Genomic DNA, 21,716 nt, shown 5'->3' on the forward strand with positions numbered 1-21,716 from the left:
TTTCTTTAATTGAGAAACGATTAAATATGTAGATACATATTTATGTAAAATACAAAAAAAAAGTATTCCCATAAAGGCACTTGGCTATAAGCATTATTATATTATTAATTATTTCAATGTGTATCCACCTCATTCCCTCCAATCCAGGCCGCGCAAGTAATAGATATGTCGAATGTCCTATCCTATCTTTTAAGTCTAATATTCACAGATATTCTACATGAAAAATGCACCAATTTTCCCGCAATAATTTCTTAATGTCAAAAAATTTATAATTTCTGGAAATAAATATTCATTGAATTCATGTTCCAACTGTTATAGATATTTGCCATTTAATGGATGAGCGAATAGGCCAGCAAAAAATCAGAAGAAAAAACCCATTAAACTTGTTTTGAGGCCCAAAGATTGATGCCGCCTCTGAAGCATCATCGTCAACGCTTCAGGTGCCGTTTAATGAGATTCAATCCCGGTAAAAGACGGGCCTACAGATACATAACTAAGTATTTAGATGCGAATATGAAGATATACTAAATATATATAGATATTTGCTAATCCATTGTGAGTTTTCCCAAGGCGAACGCGAAGTCAAGTTCAATGCCAGAGCCAGATGGCAAAAATACCAAAAGAAGACTTTTGTTGAGAGATGGTAGTGGAGTGGTGTCCAGCGAATGTAAACCATGGCTAACTTAGATTCAGACCCCGAATAAAGCGCATCTGTGAGCTACAAGACCCACCAAGCGATCGTTCTAATTTGAATAAATTTTAGGTCACACTGAACACTGAACACTGAAGACCAATCCGCTCAAATCCGAGTCTGAAACTGAAACTGAGAGCATAGGCTCGGGCATGGAGCATTGAGCATTGAGCATTGAGAGATGCCATCAAATTTGCATAAACTGACGTTGACGACGGCAGAGCAGAGCACCAGCCCAAGCATGGGGCAGTCGGAGCATATATAACCCAAGTGGAGCGGCCTCAAATGCAACCATTGCCTCGAAGCAATTCGTCAACGAAGCAACCAACGAAGCACCAAGCACAACGATCTCTAGTCAGTCAGTCAGTCACTCAGTCGCCCCGAGGATCACTAAGGATTACCCATCAGAAGCAGTCATGTTCGTTCGTCCACTTTTCATCTGCTGCCTGGCCCTGCTGGCTCTGGCCCAGGCCCGTCCTCAGTACGGTTATGAGCAGCCCGGTTCCGGCCCCTCGGACATCTTCATTGGAGGCAGCGGCGGCGGTGGCGCTCACGTCATAGGAGGCGGCGGCAGCATCGGCGGCATTGGCGGCGGCCTGGTGGCAATCCAGCCCCATCGCGGTGGCGACAAGTACCTGCCACCGGCGAGCACCACACAGGCGCCCATCATCAACAAGAAATTCTATCTGGTTTCGGCGCCCGAGGATCACAGCAACGATGGCAAGGTGAAGCACCTGGTTCTGGGACGCCCGCAGAAGAACTATCGCGTGGTGTTCATCAAGGCCCCGGCCGGCGACAATGCGAATGTCAAGTATTCGGCCGAGTTTGCACCGCAGGAGGAGAAGACCGTCATCTATGTGCTGTCCAAGAAGGACAATGATCTGGATGCCACCGATATTGCCACACCGGCGCCCACACAGCCCAGCAAGCCGGAGGTATTCTTCATCAAGTACAAGACCGACGACGAGGCGAAGCAGGCCCAACACGAGATCCAGGGACAGTACGACAAGCTGGGCGGCACCAACGAGTACCAGGAGGACAACAATGCGCCCATTACCTCGGTGATCGGCAGCCTGGATGGCCTCAATCCCGATGGCAGCTACAACTACCGCCAGATCGGCAACCGGCCATCGAGCGGACCCAACAGCAGCCTGTCGCCCAGTGCCCAGTATCTGCCCAGTCTGCTCAAGCATTAATCGCACAATCACCCGACCAGCCACCAGCCACCCGCATACGTACCACCCGCACCCTGCACCCGCATATGCACCGCCTCCCCCTCACAAATCCCACCCATTTTTCAGTGTTGCATAATTTTAAGAGAAAAGTCAACGTTTTTTTGTATTTTTTGTTTTTGTTGTCAATAAAGTTTATATTTAAAGAAGAAATGTCTAGAAAGCTCTGGGTTGCCCAAGAAATAGGGCCATTTGGAAAAATTCATAAAAAAAATCATATAAATAAATTGCCTAAGCGCCGCGCCGCACCGCTCCATGAAATCCATCTCAGAGTCAAAGTCAAAGTACAAAAACAGAAACAGTAACATTTCGGCTTTGTTTTCTTCACGATATTCAAATCAGAGAGGCCAAAAGCCCAAGCATAGTCGTAACTTGTCCGAGTCCAAATCCAAATCGGAATCAAAATCAAAATCGAACAGAAACCAACGATGAAACCACAATGACAATGACCGGACCCCAGAGCTGCTGTCAAAACTTCCAACAGAAATTAGCTTAAATGAAGTGAGAAATCAAAATAAGCTCATCAAATTTAATTAAATAGTAAAATTTTATATACTATACTCGCATAAGTATCTCATTTGGCCAGAGCTCTCTTCTACCCCTTTTTTCTTGCCGTGGGTTTGATTGGGCCATTAAACTGACGCTGAATAAACTCATCGCATCAGATCTGATCGGATCGGGGCAAATGGAAATATTCCTTGGTTAAATGTCAAGGCATAAAGAAATTACAAAATTAAAAGTGTATTCAATTCTTTAAATGAAGGAATTTTTTATTAATTTTTACTTTTTACATTTCATTCAGCAAAGAATGAAAGTACAGATTCTTAAAATGTTCATTCAGTGGACCAATTTAATGATACGTAACTAAAATTCCTATCCTATATTAAAAAAAAAAAACCCAAAAAACCGAAATGTAATAAATTGAATTTACTACATATGAAAGGCCTTACATTTCCCTTTTAAATACATCAAATGTTTTGGATGCCGAGTGAAAAGTATTAAAATCGGCAAAGTTCAAATTCTACCAGACCCAAAAGCTTTTATTTCTAAATTGCCTCGAATCTAGTCTAGGTCAAAATGTGTTTTCGAAGACCAGGCTATTTCTGCGAAAACATATAATCGTCCAGGAGTTTGCCATCATTCCATAAACGCAATCGATTTGGTTTGATATTCTTTTAAAATGTGGTGAGGTTGGAAATACATTCAGATGTGTTGTTCGAATGTATAACTGATAAACGAGAGCAACTTTTTTCCAAGACAACCTTCACACGCACAACCAGACGAAGTGGAGAGGCTGCTGGCAACATCTTCATATTGTAGATTGTAGAGGAGCCCCTCGTGGCTCGTATATGGGCATATCTCTCGGTATGGCCACAATTTTTCTTAATAAAACGGGACATAAATCAAATTAGCTGTACCATTTTGCTTAAATGCGACATGAAAGTGTGGGAATTACGCGTCAATTTATGCAAATCGGATGCAGACACAAGCGAACCAAATCGAACCAGTTCCAAAGACAGAGCGAGTCCAAGTCTGAGGAAGGCATGGCCTACCACTCTTTCGATCCATTGTTGATATTTTAATTGTCTCGAGCTGTTGACAACACCGAGGCAAAAAATACAAATAAAGCTCACAAAAAGAAACCCAAGAAATACTGAGATTAATCTACTAATCTGCATCGAGGCTGCCAGCCAGCCAGCCAGCCAGCCATCGAGCGAGCCAAATAACTGACATCGAAATGAGCCAACATGCATATGGTAACAGAGGGAGACAGAGTTGGCCGAGAGATCATTGGATCATTAGTCAAAAGCGCGGGCGTTGAGTGCTGCCCCTGTGGGTAGGCAATGCTCTGTGTTGTATTCTCCATCGATCAGATGATAAATGATCTGCAAATTAGCAGCGAAATGTGTGCAGAGCATAACGAAATGCCATATCAAAATTATCGGTATCCCATTTGCTATACACATTATTTTCTAGATTAGATTATTATTAATTATTTCTTCTATTTAATTAAGTTTTCCAATGATTAGTCAAGGTAACTGGTGCGAGCATTCAAGTCAATTAATTCGATAAAAATAAGTGAAATAAAAGATGCCCTTAAAGAAGATTTAAGAGTACTCAGAAAGTTGCACCAACTCTTAACGAATTAATCAGCAATTAATCACTCATAATAAATCTAGAAATCGTGTAAATTTCGACACATAATGACCCTGGATCAGATCTTACAACACGCCGGACTGGCCTGTCTCCCAGCTCCCATATAAAATTTATACTATATGTATTCGACTCCTGGTATTACAAGCATTTTCACGCACAATTAATTTTGGGACTCAGACTCGAGTTTGTTGCCCAAGTCTTTTGTTTTTGCCCATCTCCTAATTGGACTGAGATTTTCACAGATTCGTTTGTTGGCAAATCTCGCGTTTAGATCTTGGAAAATTTCTCTTAAAAGTCAACCGCTTTGGCAGTGGGTGGAACAGTTTCACTTTCGAAGCCGCGAAATGCTCAACCTGTGGTGTCTGCTTTTAGTCTCGTGTCTTGGTCTGATCCCGGCCCAGGGATCGCGCTCCTATCTGCCGCCACCAGCCACCGCCGTGGAACCCATCATAACCAAGCAGTTCTACAGCATATCCCCGGCCGAGGATCCCGAGGAGCTGCAGCCCCGTACCAAGCACCTGGTGATAGGCCAGCCACGGCGGAACTATCGCGTCATCTTCATACGCGCCCCCACTCCCAGCAGCGACCAGGTGAAGTACACGGCCGAGCTGGCGCCCCAGGAGGAGCGCACTGTGATCTATGTGCTCACCAGGAAGCAGCAGGAGCTGAAGGCCCAGGACATTGTGGCGCCCCAGCAGCAGGCGGCGGAGCAGAAGCCCGATATCTTCTTCATCAAGTACAAGACGAACGAGGAGGCTGCCGCCGCGCAGCGCGAGATTCAGACTCACTACGACCAGCTGGGCGGCAACACCGAGATAGCGGCCCCCTATGTGGCCCCCGTCCAGTCCGTGATCGGAGCCCTTAGCGCCGCCACCCAACAGTCATCCCAATCGCAATCGACTCCACCGGGACCCGATGGCGACGGGGGCTATCACTATCGGAGGCCCCTGCCCATGCCCCTGGGCTCGTGGCGCCAGTGAATCGTCTCTACTGAATCCAAATCGTTGAATATTCTGCGCAATTTGCATATAGTCGATAAGCCATTTCCACAAATCCGCAGCAAACCCACAAATTTATCATAAAACTCTTGGCGAACGCGTAAATAAAAAAAGCTCTCTTAATTATTTTTTGTTGTATAATTTTTGCACAGTTTGTGGTTTTTGCTTTTTTTTTGTTTCGTGATATCTGATTTGCGAATTATTTTTTGTTTTGTTTTGATTTCATATACGAATACATATACACACCTAAATATGTGTGAATGTATCTGAAAAAGTGCTTTGACCCTGTGCCAAAGGAGATGCCTTCGATTGGGCTTATTGGTCTTTGGTTACAAATCAGTAAAATGAAGTGAAATGTGAGTGAAAGTGCATAAAAATGAATTGAAAAGTTCCAATAAAAGTTCTTTGAAAGGTTACTTTGCTAGGTATCACGTGGCCAACAATATCTGCCAAATAAACAGAACTGAGAGTTTAAGGAACAGGGGAAAATCAGTCAGCATATGGGAGAAAAAAAACCAAAAACCAACAAGAAATGTGGGAGACACTTTTTTCAAATGTTGAGACACAAAATAATCCTTTGAAAAAATTTCTACATTACAACATCTTAGAGGTTAATAATAAATGGGCATTTTTTCGAGAGATAATACAAATGTTTCAATAATATTAAAGTATGGGAAAAAGTGGAACAAAAATTGATTCCTTTATATATTTTATGTGGAATATTTTTGAATTAATTTTTATGCCTTCCAAGAGCATTTTTTTTTACTACTGCAACTATTTTTAAAACGTTTTTGGCTCTTTTTCAGGGGCTTCCAAGTATCGTCTAAATTGGATTTTAGAGCAAAAACTAAAAAGCAGAAATTTGCATAAATTTTTGCAAGTCGCAACCGAAACAGAAACGGCAATGCATTTTTTTTATGATTTGTCTGATTTTTCGCGAAGCCAGTTTATCGGCTCTTTGGATTTATTTGCATTTGCATTTAATTAATAGGATTTTTTAGAGCCAAGAGCCAGACGCGAGACGGAGACGGAGACCAGCGACCGGGCCATGTTTGGGCATCAACTGGACGACCTTTCTTTTGATTGGCATCAGCAACAATTTGGCAGCAATTAATCTTTGCAGACGGCCAAAACCAAACAAAGCCAATCCACGCGAATTAAGAAGAAATTTTATGCAAACACTGTCCATCCCCAAGGTCGCACCTGCGAACGTGGGTTCGTGCGGGTTCTAGGCCACCCGCCTGTTCACGCCTGGTGGGGAAATGCCTATCCATCGCTTAAGGTATATATCAGTTTTGGCCCTCAAAACGGCCCCAGCCCAACCCAAAACGCATTCAAATTATGGCAATTATATTGATACATATTTTTGATCCCATCCACAGATCTCCGCTCGACCATCGATTGGAATTTCGTTTTCGGTTTATCTCTATTTTTTGTTTTTGGTTGGTTTACTCTTTGGTTTTGTTTTGGAATTTCTGCTTTTAGCCCGCCCAACTAAAAATAGACCATGACACAAGATAACCAAAGAGGCACGCATCTTTTTGGGCTACCCTTTGGGAAGGGGGTATCAAGATTTCAGCGGAACAGTTGCCCCAAAGCGAAAATGGCTCGTAGAAATCGTAGTAGCAGTTGCATTTTTACAAATCGGTTTTAATTTTGAAAGTCCATAGGGCACTGATCTCTCGATGGCGTTTTGGGGGGCTTTGGGATCGACGTGACTTTGCTCTTTGGCCCATTCTGACGCAGACACTTCCTTCCTTCTTCCTTCCTTTCGTCTTTGTTCCTCTGCAAGCCATCCTGTGGGGAGCTCCAGCGATCTGGAGATTCTTATGAAAGACCTAAAGAAACCTATGCAACTGCTCCTCATCCCTTTGCTCACTTATTCCCAATTCCTTTGTCTCTGCAAAGTCATTTCTAATGAAGCCAATAGAAATTCAGCCCATAAACGAAACATATATCAATGGAAAACGCCTGAATTGTTGGGATCCACAAAAGATTTGTCACACACAAAAACAAAAACTCAAAACTGTTCGAAGCGGAAGCCAAAGCCCAAGAAAATTTAAGTTCGATCGAGAGCGGGGGATAGATTGGAGCTATTGAAAACATCATTAATCCAATTAAATATCTAATGGGGACTGGGTAATTAGCAGAATTAACCAAAGAGCATACAAAATTCATACTTCAAATCATATTCGATGAATTTTGATTTATAAAAGCGAAACCAATGCCAATAGATCGCTGCGCCTTCGGCAAGCTCACAAATAATACTATAATAACCCCAATGCTCTTCTCTTTCTTAGTGATTCCGCCTAATGCCTTCCAAAACATAATTAAATTCTGGCTAACAATGGCAGCTTAGTACGTCAAACCCGGCAAGGTCCCCTCCTCCTGGCGGAAGCAGGTTCTGTTCTTAAAACAAAACCCCCAAAAAAAAATCACCGAAGAAAAGAGCTACAAATATTGTTCGAGTGTTTCTTTGTGGGAAACGGCAAGGCAGACAGCAAACATATTGGGGGTTCATCAATCAAGATGTGTGTGTGAAATAATCACTTGAGAAATACTGATTATGAAAAAGTAGGGGAATGTCTATAGGTACATATGTTTCTTAACCCTAGCCTGAGCAATGAAAAATTATATATTTAAAGAAGAGAATCCATTAAAATGAAAAAGGAAAGTATTGGCAGGGAAAGTGCTGTTTGAGTATGATCAAATGGCAGAAAGGAATGCCCATGATATCCGTATTTCCATCCCTGTTCCACTAGTGCACATTCGGGTTCAAAGAGCCCATAAGCAAACGGACACATGGCGATTGAAAATGCTTACAAAATGCTTGGTTTTAGATATATACCAATAAACGAATATTGTAAGGCTTAAAAGTGGAAAATCCCAGTGCAAGCAACTCAGATATATCGTAGTGATGATATTCCAGGATGTAGATATGCAGTTCCAAGTTCCGACTTGGATATTGTTAGAATTGAATGCTATTTTAAAAGCCTTCAGATTGATTTCCAGCCCCGAGCTTGTTTGCTCTTCAGTGCTGACTAAATTAAGTTATGAGTATGCTGCTGCATATAACAATATATACTGTAAATATAGTATAGGTATTATACAATAGATATCAATCAATCAGATGACATTTCTATGCAAAAATTTGCATGCCAATGACGGCAGTGATGCGATAAAACGCACAAAAAATGCAGCCGAATTTCGTGTCTGTCTGGAAACTGATCCATTGACGGAATATCGGAGCCGATATGATTTATGGCCAGAAGAAGCCCACGGAAAACCAGAGTCAAAGCCAAGATCGACAGACAACAGGTCACATTAAAGGAGGCGTGAAAGAGACGGTCGAACAAGAGGGGAGGCGAAAACGAGAGGCAAACAAACAAGTCAAATGTCAGAGGTTCGATTCGAGCCATAGTCAAATAATTGAGCAATTAATTAAACAGCCAGCGAGGAGAAGAAAGAAATAGAAAAAAAAATTATAGAAGCAGTGGAGGAAGAGGAGGAAAACAGAGGTATTACTCGCATGCTAGGGGTTAAGCGATTGGTTACTCGAACGTTTCGGGGTTTCGGAGTATAAAAGGCCACAAATCATTGACGGGCAGCATCATTAGCCCGACAACTGAAAAGCACTCAAGATGCGTCTATTTGTGGTAAGAGCTTCGAACGGATTACCCAAAGGATTACCCACAGGATCGATCGATCGTCTCTTCTTGCACCCTTTCAGACCCTTTGCACTCTGATGGCCCTCGGCCAGGCCAAGCCCCAGCAGGGCTACAACTATGGCAGCGGACTCTCTGGCACTCTGACCCATACTCAGAGCTCCCAGGGAGGCGGCTTCCTGACTGCCCCCAGCAACACCCAGAGCTCTGCGGCCTATGGACCCCTGGGCGCCTTCCAGAGCGCCAGCGTTGGATCTCTTGTCGGCAGCTCCGGCGGCGTGGCAGCCGCTCCTCAGGTTAGCGGACACTTTGGCGGCGGCGGCGGCGGCGGCGGCGGCTACAGCAGCGGCGGTAGCAACTACGGCAGTGGCTCCTCCTCTTCGAACTTTGGCGGCGTCCGAACAGCCTCCTCCAACTATGGCGGCTCCTCGGGCGGCTTCACCGGCTTTGGCCCCTCCCCGAACATCGGCTTTGGCGCCCTCTCGGGCTACCAGGCACCATCCTACCAGCAGCAGCAGGAGCAGGAGGTGCAGCGTGGCTTCCAGGAGCCCATCATCCACAAGCAGTTCTTCACCGTCGCCGCACCCGAGGAGCACGAGAATCTGGAGCGGGCCAAGCATCTGGTGATCGGTCGCCCGCAGAAGAACTACCGCGTGTTGTTCATCAAGGCCCCATCTTCGAGCAATGCCAATGTGAAGCTCTCGGCCGAGTACGCACCCAAGGAGGAGAAGACCGTCATCTATGTGCTGTCCAAGAAAGATAACCAGCTGGAGGTCAACGACATTGCCACACCCGCACCCACCGTGCCCAGCAAGCCGGAGGTCTTCTTCATCAAGTACAAGACGGAGGCGGAGGCGTCTCATGCCCAGCAGCAGATTCAGGGTACGACGCACAGGCAGATGCCTCTTCCTTCCTCAATGGATGTACACTTTAACGTCTTCTAACGTTTCCTTTCTTCTATTTAGCCGAATACGACAGGATCGAGGGCACTTCGGAGCATACCGATGGCGGCGTGGCTCCTGCCCAGTCTGTTGTCGGCATCCTGGATGGCGGTGCCCTTGGCTCTGCCAGCAGTGGCAGCTCCCAGTATGCTGCTGGTGGCGGCTCTTCCTCCGGCGGCTCTGCTGGTGGGTACACCTCCTCCACTGGTGGCTCTGCTGGTGGGTACACCTCCTCCACTGGTGGCTCTGCTGGCGGCTACACTTCCGCTGTGTCGGGTGGCAGCTCTGGCGGCCACAATAATGCCCAAAGTGCCACCTATCTGCCGCCCAATGGCAAATAGGAAGCCAAATCGAACCAATAGAATGATAAACTCCCTTTTTTTTGTACACAAAGTCCCCAAAATAAATGTAAACACACAGAAGAATCCAACCCATAATACAACCCATAGCTGTACTTAATGCAAGGATCTATCCGGCAGTTGGGACTCACCCACGGATTTAATGGCTCGCTTCAGCAGTAGATCCGACTGGCTCTTGTCGAGCGAATCGATCTCCCGGCAACTGCGGTACAGACTGCTGATGGTGGACTCCACGGAGTAGGAGCCTTCGGCAGAGTTGGGCAGCATCGAAATGAAGCGATTCAGTTCATTGAGTTCTGCGGGGGGGAGGAGAGAACAGAATAGAACATCAGAATGAATGATTGAAGGGGGGTTGAAGAGTCTGAAGCCTCACCCTGATACTCATTGTAAGTCTTGTAGTTCCATTCGCCACGCTTGATCACAAAGTAATCGTTGTCGGCATAGTCGCTGGCAAAGTTGCCGCACGCCCACTCGTACGTCTGGTGGCACGGACTCTTCGAGGTGTTGGCCCACAGGAGCAGCTGCCGGCTGCTCTCCACGCACTCCCGCTCCATGCAGAGCGGGGCACGCAGATAGAAGGGCACGTCCGGCCAGAAGGCCAGCAGCATGATGATGATGATCAGCAGCAGGGCGCACAGGCAGGCGGTGGTCACATACAGGATCCTTCGTTTCCTCGACAAGCTCATCAGTGCATCAAAGGAGCGGCGTCCTGGAAGCAGCAAGGCTTTATAGCACACGAAAGAGATGGGAGATGGACAGAAATGTGTGATGAAATGAGTGATTCAATGACATGAGATGATGGACCACTCACCTCTCAGGCCATTCGCCGAAGGATGTGTCGAGTTGGGTGTATTCGCTGTGGGTGTCCTGCCGCCGCCGCCGCCACCTGCCACTCCCCCGCCGACCTCGTTGAGTGCCTCTTGTCGTGCCGCCTCCAAGTCCTTGGGCGTCAGTCCCGCCTCATCCATGTGCAGCTTCTGTTGGTTCGTCGTCAGTGGGGCCGTTTCGCTGCCCTCGATCTGCTGCAGCTGCTGCTGCTTCTTGCCACGGATCTCGTCCTGGCTGTTGTGCAGCTTATAGCTGCGATCGTCCACCTCATCGATGGCACAGATTGTGGGCTTATACTTGCCCTGATTGATGGCCATTACACCGAATCTTTGCACTGGCTCTGGCTCTGACTGTGAATCGCTTTCTCTTTCTGGGTTTCTGTTCCGCTTCCTCAATGCAAATTACCAGGCATTTTCAGATCTGTTGAAGATAAGTAGAAGAATTTATTAACAAAAGTTCTCGTCCATTGCCTTTGATCAGTCTTAACAGACCTGATAATCAAAAGATTACCTTGAGACATGATATACGATGCCCCTGTCCCGCCCCCGCCCCCGCCCCGCCCTGTCCTGATAGTCAGGTGTACACCTCTCGCTATCCACCAAGTAGAGCCAAGTAGAGCAGCCATAAAGACAGAGACCTTTTTGACGTTATGTAGAGCATCAGCGATAAGTGAAAATTGCCCCGAAGAGGGAGATAGCAGCCACTTGATGGCCTCTGATATAAGTATACTTTCTGTACATTATACATTGTACACTGTACATATGTATAAGAGCATGTTGTACATATGTACATACATATAGGAACACATAAGTATGGATGCTATATGTGGAACAGATCAGCGGCTATACTCGCATGTGGATATTGCATGCATTCTTCTGCCCAACATTTGACTTCTTTTCAATTTTAAATTGACAACAATTGCTGGCAATTTGCACTGCGAAAAATGTCTTCGAATGCCTGGCTCTGGTCTCTCGGTCTTGGTCTCGGTCTCTCGATTCATGCATAAATTTTAATTGAGATCCGTGCAAGTACAATAATTAAAAATGCAACAGAAAGTCCAGCGAATTAAACCAGGCTAATTGATAATTACAATCAAAATCTGTTCTATTTTTTTTTTGGCGGGAATATGGGACATTTGTACAGGTCATTTTTCAAAATTAATACAACATATATGTACATACGATATTCCAGTTAAATACAGATCTGTTCTGTCTCGCCTCGCTGAACACCCAGCGGAGGCGTCACTAGTCTTTGTTGTGTCTGTGGTTATGTTCGGCTTAAAATAGTTATAGTTTTTTTTTTCCTATTTCTGCTTTCAACATCAACTCTCGGACGGGTACGAGTACGAGTACGAGTACTCGTTTGTGAAATTTTATAGCATGTTTGTCATTCAATCTGTGAGAAGAGCAGCACCCACACAGCACCCAACAGAACAGATAGGAACGGAACGGATCGGATCGGATCGGCAAGGCCAGGTTAATTACAATAGAAAACTGGAATGCACGCGACTACGAGAAAGAGAGTGAGAGCAGAGTAGAGCATCATCATCAGCCAATAGAGTGTCTTAGCGATACTACCACTTGCTCGCTGACTCGTACATTAATCATAATTACATTTATAAGAACTACACCTTCAACGCTTTGGTATTTCCTAATTTTTGTACACTTTAATCAAGATTCTCCCACCATTTTCAAGCCATGGCAAATCTCCTTTAGAGCCCCTCAGCAGGCGATAAGTTCTGGTCAGTCGGTCGTGTCGGATCGTCTGGCGTGCTGGGGGACTTAAACCAGAACCCAGCACACACACGTACTGGAAAAGGCAATGAAAACTGGCATATTTTTTTTATCTTATCGCTTTGAGATTATTGCCTAATACATTGCTCATTTTTAGGCACTGCCACTAAGGCCCATAAAGAGTCTACATACAGAGTCTCTGTACATGAGATAACTTTCGGGTTTTCGAACAATATTTCATGGCCAGCATAAATCAATTTTTATGTAATATTTAGCTTGATTTAATTAACGAAAACCTTACACATACAAACAAATTGAAGATATATTTGAAGGGGCTTACTTAAGGCTATCTCTCGGATGTCCCCACATCCAGTGAAATGGGAATGGGAATGGCCTATCTATCTACCGAGAGTTGAGTAATGATGAAAGCGTGTGTTCTTTCCAGTGGAACCGTATTAAGTGATAAGATCATCAGAAGACTCACATAAAGATAAACTGATGATAATGGAGGATGATGACACACTCGGCATATGTACGTGTACACACACCCAAAACCTTATAGTAGGTATTGCTACTTTTAGATCGTATGGCTGCCAGCTACAAATAAATAAATAGCTCATAGAACTTTCATACTCAAAAGTCCTTTGAGATTAAAATACAAATACTCTCAAGAAAAACGTGTAAATATTTTTATTTACAAATGATACCACAGTACCCCTAAATCCACTTGTGCAACGAGTACATTCTATAGAATGGAAATTTCTGATTTATCTATTTAGCTAACACCTTCCCCAACATACATACATATCTATATTTTTTGGGATTTCATTGTGAAATATGCAGAATTTATTAAATTTCTTTTCTTGCCATTTGGGTAATTTTCGTTGGCCCACAGTCCTACAGTTTTCTATAATTTTGGCTTTACAGATTGAAATACAATATAGCACTAGTAGAATCAATTGAAGTACCATTCAGATTTCCACTTGGCTCGTGGGTTTCAGGTTTCGGGAAGACCTTTCTTTCCATTCAACGATCTACCCCATCCATGATTTCCGCATTACAAAATCGGTTTTTCCTTCCACTGTTAGTCATATATTTTTTGCGCTAAAATTAATTTTTATATTTTGTACTCTTTTTTGCCCAATTAAATGGGTCGACTTTGAGCAGTTCAAAGTAGATAAATGCCGCGGCGGCAGTTTCCCCAAAATGGGGACACCCGATCCAAGTCTGTGTATGTGTGTAAGTAAGCTGCACTTGCAGCACAATGTGGAAGAAGAATAAAGGCAAGTGGTGGCTCCATTTCAGTTTTCCTTATCAAGTTTCAATTGCTTTGATTCCAGATTTTTTCCAGATTTTCCGCTTATTGGGCATGATTCCTCCTCTCATCGCGAGAGACAGTGGAGAGATGGATGGATGGGTGGATGGGTAGATGGATGGCGATGTGGTATGTATCTCTGGCACTTGCAAAAGATGTGGCTGCTGCTGCGTCATTTAGTTGGGGTGGATTGTTGGGCTGTTGTCCACGCTGTTCTGAGTTGTGCGAAGCGCAATTCCCATTCCCATTTCCATTCCCCGTTGAGACGCAGTTTCATACAAGTTTTGCTCTAGGGAGGAGGGGGTTACAATGTAAAGGAATCTCTTAAGAGTCTTAGCTACAGTTGGTACAGCGGTTTATTGCTTAAGGTAGATCTGAGTTCTCTTTTGGGCAGAGAAAACTACTTTCAATGTGAAATTATTGAGTGGGGAGATTAGTTTATTCAATCCCTCTAGCCCTTGCTCTTTCAAATCAAAACATTATTCTCTTTCACCGTTTCACCACCCACACGGGCACTCTCAAAGCGGTCTTTCTTTTTCCGACCATATTCAGACGACTTCCAAGGAACCCCCGGATACAGCACCGCACCTTTCTTCGGGCTTCGGGCTGCCACTTACCATATTTGAACAAGAGGCCCCACCGCACATAAATCATCATCCACTGCCATACACATAAATCTCAGCAGATAAGAGCACCGCACCAAGGTATAGAAATAGTGGTAATAAATATGCTGACCATATTTTGACAGGCATTAAACAACTATTAGCCATACCAAAAAAATACTCGGCTGGTTGTCGGGGCGAGGGGGTGAAGCAAACAGCAAATATACGTATTAGAGAGCCATCAAATTGATAGTCTCTTTCCGTTGGTAATTGAGTGTTACCGGGCTTACACATTTTGACAACCGATTCGCGCGAGCACCTGTCAATGAGAGGGGGCTAGTGCTAGTCCCCATCCCGCCCCTCTTTAGGGGAGCTTGTAGCTTTAAATTTCATTTGTTTGCCGCACTCTCTCCCTCTCTCTGCGCCCAGCCCTCTCGTTTGTTCTTGTCGCTTGTTGGGAGGTGCTATTGACATTTAATTTGAGTTAATGGCACGCCAAACGACATCGCTGTCGGCGGCTGACAGCACGGGGCTGCAGTCGTATTATCAGATGTGTTGATTTCGGGACAGTCGAGTATACATTTGACCGACTTGGGGGTATTCTATACGAAGGTTTTCTTTGAGGTGTTATCAACATTCATACGTAGTGTTATGTACTTCCTGGCAGACGGGGGATACCCCTGCTGGGGGAGGATTTTTTCCATTCCATTAAAGTTGAAAGCAATCTAGCATGCTTAGCATGCCCTTCGGCTACAGGGTATGAGAAACGAATAGATTGTAGTTTTTGTTGGGCAGTAATGATAACCTTGTCTTGGCCCTCCCCTCCCCTTCCCACCTCTCCCGCCACCTCTCTGAGAACACCAGAGAAACGGGGATTGCACAATCAGCTCATTTGGTTGGTGATGTTTTTGTTGTTTGTTGAACAATAAATCTATCAACAACAATTTGTCCGCTAGTAGAAGTCACTTAAACGTTAACAAAGTGCAAATTGCCAACTTGCGAAACTGTAATCCAAGGAAAGTGTGTAAACGTTTCTTATGCAACTCCTCCTCCATTCCGACGATTCGGGCACGCAAACACTCCATCAAACATAAAAGAGTAAATGTTTGAGCTGGGAACATGAGGCGGAGTTTGTTCTTCCAAAACTCCCGCAGGCAGAAGACAAAATGTTTTCTCACTCATACTACATCATCCAAGAGCAGTCGAGCGGAAAGTTAAAGCCGTAAAACGTTTAACGGAAAAAGGCGCGGTTAAGGTTAGCTTTTCTAGTGTTTTTGTTTTTGTTTTTTATATACCCTGTACTCGTTGAGGAAAGAGGCTCACTTGATTTTACCAGAGAGCACTGTCTGAGCTGTGTGAAATCGAAAAGAAGTATGGAAACTACTTAGCAATTGTTTTCCGATCCATAAAGAATGATTTCTATTGCATAATAATTACAGCCAATATCAAAATAATATCTCCTTTAGATCTGAGTGTATTTAATGGCATTTGTTTAGGAGGTATTTCCAAGTCGAATACTCATCAATGGCATATGTATTTTTTGTTGCTTAGCTTGGAAACAATGCAAAAAGCAGTAACAAAAATGCGTAGCGAACAAAAGACAACTGTGGATGCGGGCGAACGGATAGCGGTAAAAGGGGGGTCGGGGGTCCCTTTCCGTGCGTGAGAATTACAATGCGCAAATGCAAAAGTGTTTAGAGCAGGCAGCGATGCCAGCCAAAAACTAACAGTGGGGCCGGCCCACTTGCACATGCCCACGAACAACGGTATGCCAAAAGCAGGAGAGAGAGCAGGACAGAGAGAGAAACAGTACAACCGGAAGTATGGAGGATGCAGCTTCAATATGGATGAAGCACGGATCCGGATAAGAAAAGAATACACACAGAAAATGAAAAATAAAAAACACCAACAACTTTTAAATTATTAATAATTTAAATATAAATCTATCTGCACAGCGATCTTTAGTTTGATTTATTTATGTTAGAAATCTCCGTATGATGGTTATTTCTCAATAATTTCAATGTCAATGCCTTTAGAGTGGATCTGGAACATCTGGAAAATCTTTTAAAGCGTGCTGCCCTCGCCGCAGCTGCAGCTGCGCATTAATTATGGGAATTTTAGGGCAAGAAAAGAAGAGAAAGAGAGAGAGGGAGGCTGATGCACAGGCGGAGCAGCCAAATGAAATAGTGTCAAGAAAGACAAAGAGGAAGAGGAGAGAAGAGAGACAGAATGAATGAATGCAATATTCGTGCAATATTAGCCAAGCACTGTATTTTCGATTAAATCCAAGCCATTCGAATGGCATTCCTCAAATTATGTATTTTGATTTGAAAACGTGGTGTTGTCAGAAAATTGATTTTCTTTCATAGCTAAAACCATTAAGATATGTCTGAAGGAGCTTGAACTATGTATTTTGTAACCTCTGGTGAAAGAACAAACTAAGCATTGCACTGTTTAGTGACATACCTAAATTTTCGGACCTTACCAGCTGATCCTCAGAACTGAATTCCAAACGGAATTATTATTGCCACTATAACTTATTAGCTGTCAGCTTTCCCATTGATCTTTACACCTTTGCCGGGGTCAGAGTGTCAGCGGCAGGGGTATCTGCAAATATTGGAAAGTGCTCGTACATTTCCAGTCGAATGTGACAGATTCCAGTGATCATGAACAGGTCGACGTGAAAACGAAGTACCTGGTGAGGAGGAGGTGGAGAGCCACGAGCAGGAGAGGGAGCGGGAGCGGGAGCGGGAGTAGGAACGGTCCCAAGAGCTGAGGTTTTTGCTTTGGTCACTTGCTGAACCGGTTCTGCCGGCATTTCACACACACACACACACAAACAGAAACACACACTGTAACACACATGCACACCCTCTCTCTCACTTTTCCACTTTTTCAACTACGGCTTGAAAGTGCGGCTGCGGCTGCGACTGCGGCTGTGGCTGGGCCACTGCTCGCCTAAGGTGTACTACTCGTTCTACATTATCTTTCTCTTTTTTTCATGTTCTGCGCACACACACAGGCACACACACTCGATCAGACACATTCCTGCTGCAGCAAAATAACATCTCTTGAGAGATGTATTACCTTTTTTGTTTATAGCTCGATTAGCAACAATTTACACATTTTAAATGCACGCTTCTCGCATTGCGCCTCGCACAGCGATTCTACACAAAGTACAATACAAACGAAAAAAATAAACACCACGCGCACAATCTCAATAGAACTAAATCGAAAAACAGTTGAATTTTACGCGCTCAGGCCACGACGATGTGCCTATCTGTTTGAACTTCCCGCTTTGCTTTCTCAATGATTACTGTTCTTTGCTTTCCCAACAGTGGAGCGGCAAGAAAGTCAGTGTGACCGTATACAAATAATCACATGCAATTAAATACTGAAATTTTCCGCATTTTCACAAAAATTTTTAACTGGCAACTATGCTTAAATATGGGACATTATAACATTCACATAATTGTTATAAATTAAAAGAATAATAATATTAAAACAGTTGGAATGAATTTGGTTCGTGTACGAGCACTTGAGCTATAGCTAACCATAAACCGTAGTATGGACATTTGTATGACCAATTTCCTTTAAACATTCTGTTTTCCAAACTGTCTTGAAACGTACTTAATAATACATTTTTCTTAAATTGAATTGTTTATGACCTATTCATGCACTTAATATGTTCCTGTATATATGTATGTATATCGACCCCGATACATAATCTTGATCTTTGTAAATGGCCATAAAAAGAATCATTTCGTTCAGATAGCTTTAAAGCAGAGACTCACTAGTTTCTGCATTCATTGAAGCCTGAGATGACAAACATTTTCTAATTCTATATATTCTATATATTCTAGGATAATTCCTAGGGTATGCAGAATGCTGCTCATTCCGTGCCATGTTGCGGGACAGTGGTGCCCATTTCTCGGCACATGTGTCTGATCCACACAAATTGAATGTTGCAAACGGAAAAAAATATAAGTAAGTCTGAAATGAGTCTCATTTTTGCTACGATTCATCCCGATTCAAAGAGAGCGAAAAGAGAGTGCGGAGAGACAGTGTATAACTGTAAAAGGTACGGCCATCCTGTGTTTGCTTTCTCAAATGAAACTAGAACAAAACGTAGGCTGCAATTACCGTTTCCGTTGCCTGCACGTAGTTGTTGCCTCTGGCATGGTATAACTATAAAAGGTACGGCCATCCCGCTATTCTGTGCAAGGAGTGCATGACGGATGAAGGATGTAGGATGTAGATTGATTTTGTTCTATGGCTGCTTTTACCAATGACGAACTGAAAACACAGATGGCACAGATTAACTTGCAGTGGCATCAAGTCTCTGAAGTCAATAGCCATATTTTGTATCCCAGCAGCGATACTAGCGATACGAGGATTCCATTGGAAAACTGCGGAACATTACAGAGGGAGAAGACATTAACCACTTTGATGGATCGGAGGGACTGCATCTTAACAACACATTTCAATAAATACGCTCTAGCTCTTCCAGCCCTTATCCTGGACGGTAAATACGTTCGGAACCCCCCAATAGCGTCTTAAGGATGATCTGTCGGTTGACTAAGGGCTCTACCGGAGTAAGAAGTACCTCCACTGCCTGATTTGCAATGATATCCATGCAAATTTACACCTGATAACAGCACAACAGGGTCGTGTCAATTATGTTGTCAGTGAGGTAATGAAACAATTACCTTCTTCCTCCGGAAGAGCCGTCAATCAGCCCTCCAATCATCAGCAATACGCCACTGCAGCGTTCCGAACGTATCCTGCAAATCCTGCCACCGATTTTATTTAAAGTTTCCTTTAGTACGAAATGAAAACATCACACACATGAGCTTCATGAGCATGGAATTTATTTGATTCGAATTTATGTATACATGTATAGTCCAAGCATATTTGGGAATATATTTCCTGTAATTAAGCCCCACATCATCGCAGCGTCGAGCCAAGTTTAAAGTACAAACAAATTGTAGAAAATGTCGGTGGTGGACTCTGTACTTTCTCTGTCACTGTACACTCTTGTCAGAATAGGTTTTGGGATGCACCCCCCACAATGTCTATGAACCCAACCATACAATCGATCCCCCACTCAGTTGCCACCTCGTGCTCTTACTCCTTTGCGTGCCTTTTGGCCAAGAGCTGCCTCTGGCAGCAAAATTTAATTCGAAGATATAACTTTCTACATATACCATTTTGTCTGTATTCAAGGATTACCCTCATGCATTTCGATACAATATCAGGTTGCTAAACAATACAATTTCATTTAGGAACATATTTAACTCTAACTCCAGCTCGCCATCCGCCATCATTTTGCTTCGAATATCTAAGTGATGGAAACAGAACTTGGCTTTAAACGATATTAGCACACTGACACACGATCAATACACACTTTAGTTTCCTCTTTAAAGGGTTCCTGCAAATTGACAGCGTCATGTAGCGACTCCTTGGCTGTCTCCAAATGATCGGAATTATCGGACACCTCCGAGCGGGACGACTCCTTGGCTGTCTCGAAATTATCGGATACCTCGGAACGAGGCTTGGGCTTTTTTAGAACTTTAGTTAACCCATTTTTTTTTTATAAATAACTGCGGAACACGAGAAATTCCAGTACTAGTGGTACGAGTACGAGTAGGAGCATGTATTCGATTCGGCAGGAGCTCACCTTGATTGTCGTTATGCTGTCAAAGGTCCTATTCCACTATCCCATCCACGGCAATCTTCTCCTCATCCATGACTATCAGGCTGGGGATCTTCTATTTGCTGGTGTCAAAAAATGGTACTACGAGTACACACAAGCTTTCGTTTAACTTATGACCAAAATTTGTGAGCTTTGAAAATTTAGTTCTTTTCCGCTGTTCAATGGATGCGCTTAAAAATGCACCCTTAATTCGTTGAAAGTCTCACAGTCTGGCCGAAAAAACTACACGCACGGCGGACCAAAAAGGTTTAAAGTATTTTGTGCGTCTTTCGGATCTGTTCGAGCAACATTTACTGGCAATGAAAAATAAAGACTGTGAACCGCTCGGCAGCGTTCGCCTGAATGGTGAGAATATCTTCGATAACTATGAGTTTTGACAACCATTTCTTAGAGCACTATTAGAGCATGATTCCAGCTGGAGAACGCTGTCGATTGGTGTGTTTGATGAGGAGAGAAGCCAACCAAGTTTGAAAATCTACAAATTTATGGAAAATGGACGAAACAGACTTCATGTTCATATTTATTTATTTCTTCCAATGTTCTCCTCCAGCAGGGTATTTATGGCCTCACGGGTTCACAAAAAAATTTCTTATCTAACATGGCTTATCTAATGTTACAATAAGTTTAAATTAGTTGTTATAAGGATATTATGTATATTTGCATCGCGGGCAGCCTATTAGATAGGATTTATACGTAAACGCAGGTTGGCAGCACAGTTCGCTCACTGACTAGGACTGGCTGCTGTGGCGTATTTAAATTCGAGCTGGAAATAAATGCAATCTAAAATTTAAATTTAAAAACCCATTCTGGTTACAGTTAATACTTTTGTTTATTTTTAGTATTTACACAAAAGGTTTTACAAAGATTATTTAATTCATTTGTTTTGGCTTTTTTTTAACACATTTTGGCCTTGCAACTGGCAAAATTTGAGTTTGGGAATACAATTTTCTTCAAGAAAAGACAAAAAAAAATATTAGAGCTCAGCGTAGCACCTATAATTTTTTTGCTATTTTTTTTTGTCTGCTGCTATTGTTGTTATATTGCTGCCGGCTGAAACTGTCCCTGTCCCTGACCCTGACCCTGTCCTGGGTCTTCTTGTAGAGATCGTTGTCCACATTACTGTGTGGTATGCTGCCCAGATCCAGGGTGTCTGCATAGAAATTGCTATTGCGTCCCCCATACATGGACTTGTACGCTATTTTTATGCCCAATTTCCTTTAATTAATATAAACATTCTGTTTTCCAAACTGTCTTGAAACGTACTTATTAATAACTTTTACTTAGATTAAAATGTTCTTGACCTATTCATGCACTTAATATGTTTCCTGTATATATGTATATCGATCCCGATACCTATTCTTGATCTTTGTAAATGGCCATAAAAAGAATCTTTTCGTTCAGATAGCTTTAAAGCATAGACTCACTAGTTTCTGCATTAATTGGAGCCTGAGATGACAAATATTTTCTAGTCCTATATAT

General features: G+C 43.4%; 4 protein-coding genes and 1 long non-coding RNA gene across 7 annotated transcripts in view; 3 read left to right on the top strand and 2 right to left on the bottom strand.

Annotated features, from left to right (window-relative positions):
• LOC108159877 (protein gone early) overlaps positions 1 to 17,847 on the bottom strand; it is a 25,809-nt gene extending 7,962 nt beyond the window's left edge. Inside the window, exons 1-4 of one of the 2 annotated variants that reach the window (XM_017293495.2) lie at positions 17,609 to 17,847; positions 10,855 to 11,291; positions 10,417 to 10,752; positions 10,175 to 10,339 (exon numbers count right to left, since the gene is read on the bottom strand). In XM_017293495.2, the coding sequence (XP_017148984.1) occupies positions 10,175 to 10,339; positions 10,417 to 10,752; positions 10,855 to 11,188 (835 nt within the window). In that variant the 5' untranslated portion in view covers positions 11,189 to 11,291; positions 17,609 to 17,847. Of the gene's footprint in view, positions 1 to 10,174; positions 10,340 to 10,416; positions 10,768 to 10,854; positions 11,292 to 17,608 lie in introns of both variants that reach the window. The other variant, XM_017293487.2, reaches the window with a different exon arrangement.
• On the top strand, positions 995 to 2,013 carry LOC108160038. The gene has a single exon (XM_017293785.2). The coding sequence runs from the start codon at positions 1,108 to 1,110 to the stop codon at positions 1,885 to 1,887; it is 780 nt and encodes a 259-aa protein (XP_017149274.1). The 5' UTR covers positions 995 to 1,107; the 3' UTR covers positions 1,888 to 2,013.
• Positions 4,265 to 5,060, top strand: LOC108160049. The gene has a single exon (XM_017293797.2). The coding sequence runs from the start codon at positions 4,425 to 4,427 to the stop codon at positions 5,058 to 5,060; it is 636 nt and encodes a 211-aa protein (XP_017149286.1). The 5' UTR covers positions 4,265 to 4,424.
• On the top strand, positions 8,666 to 10,109 carry LOC108160022 (keratin, type I cytoskeletal 10). The gene is made up of 3 exons (XM_017293762.2): positions 8,666 to 8,734; positions 8,809 to 9,625; positions 9,709 to 10,109. Exons 1-3 carry the CDS (start codon positions 8,720 to 8,722, stop codon positions 10,023 to 10,025), a joined length of 1,149 nt encoding a protein of 382 aa, XP_017149251.1. The 5' UTR covers positions 8,666 to 8,719; the 3' UTR covers positions 10,026 to 10,109.
• Positions 17,848 to 19,637: 1,790 nt separating the features above from the next.
• Positions 19,638 to 20,687, bottom strand: LOC117186487. Of its 2 annotated transcripts, none has more exons than XR_004471547.1 (3): positions 20,202 to 20,687; positions 19,929 to 20,124; positions 19,638 to 19,886 (listed from the first exon to the last, which is right to left on the bottom strand). It is a non-coding gene; the product is annotated as an uncharacterized LOC117186487 (long non-coding RNA). The 2 variants fall into 2 exon arrangements; XR_004471546.1 differs by having other exon boundaries at positions 19,647 to 19,862; positions 20,202 to 20,684.
• Between the last annotated feature and the right edge of the window lie 1,029 nt (positions 20,688 to 21,716).

The sequence above is a fragment of the Drosophila miranda genome, chromosome XL (assembly GCF_003369915.1).
Source record: "Drosophila miranda strain MSH22 chromosome XL, D.miranda_PacBio2.1, whole genome shotgun sequence".
NCBI classification, from domain to species: Eukaryota; Metazoa; Arthropoda; class Insecta; order Diptera; family Drosophilidae; genus Drosophila; species Drosophila miranda.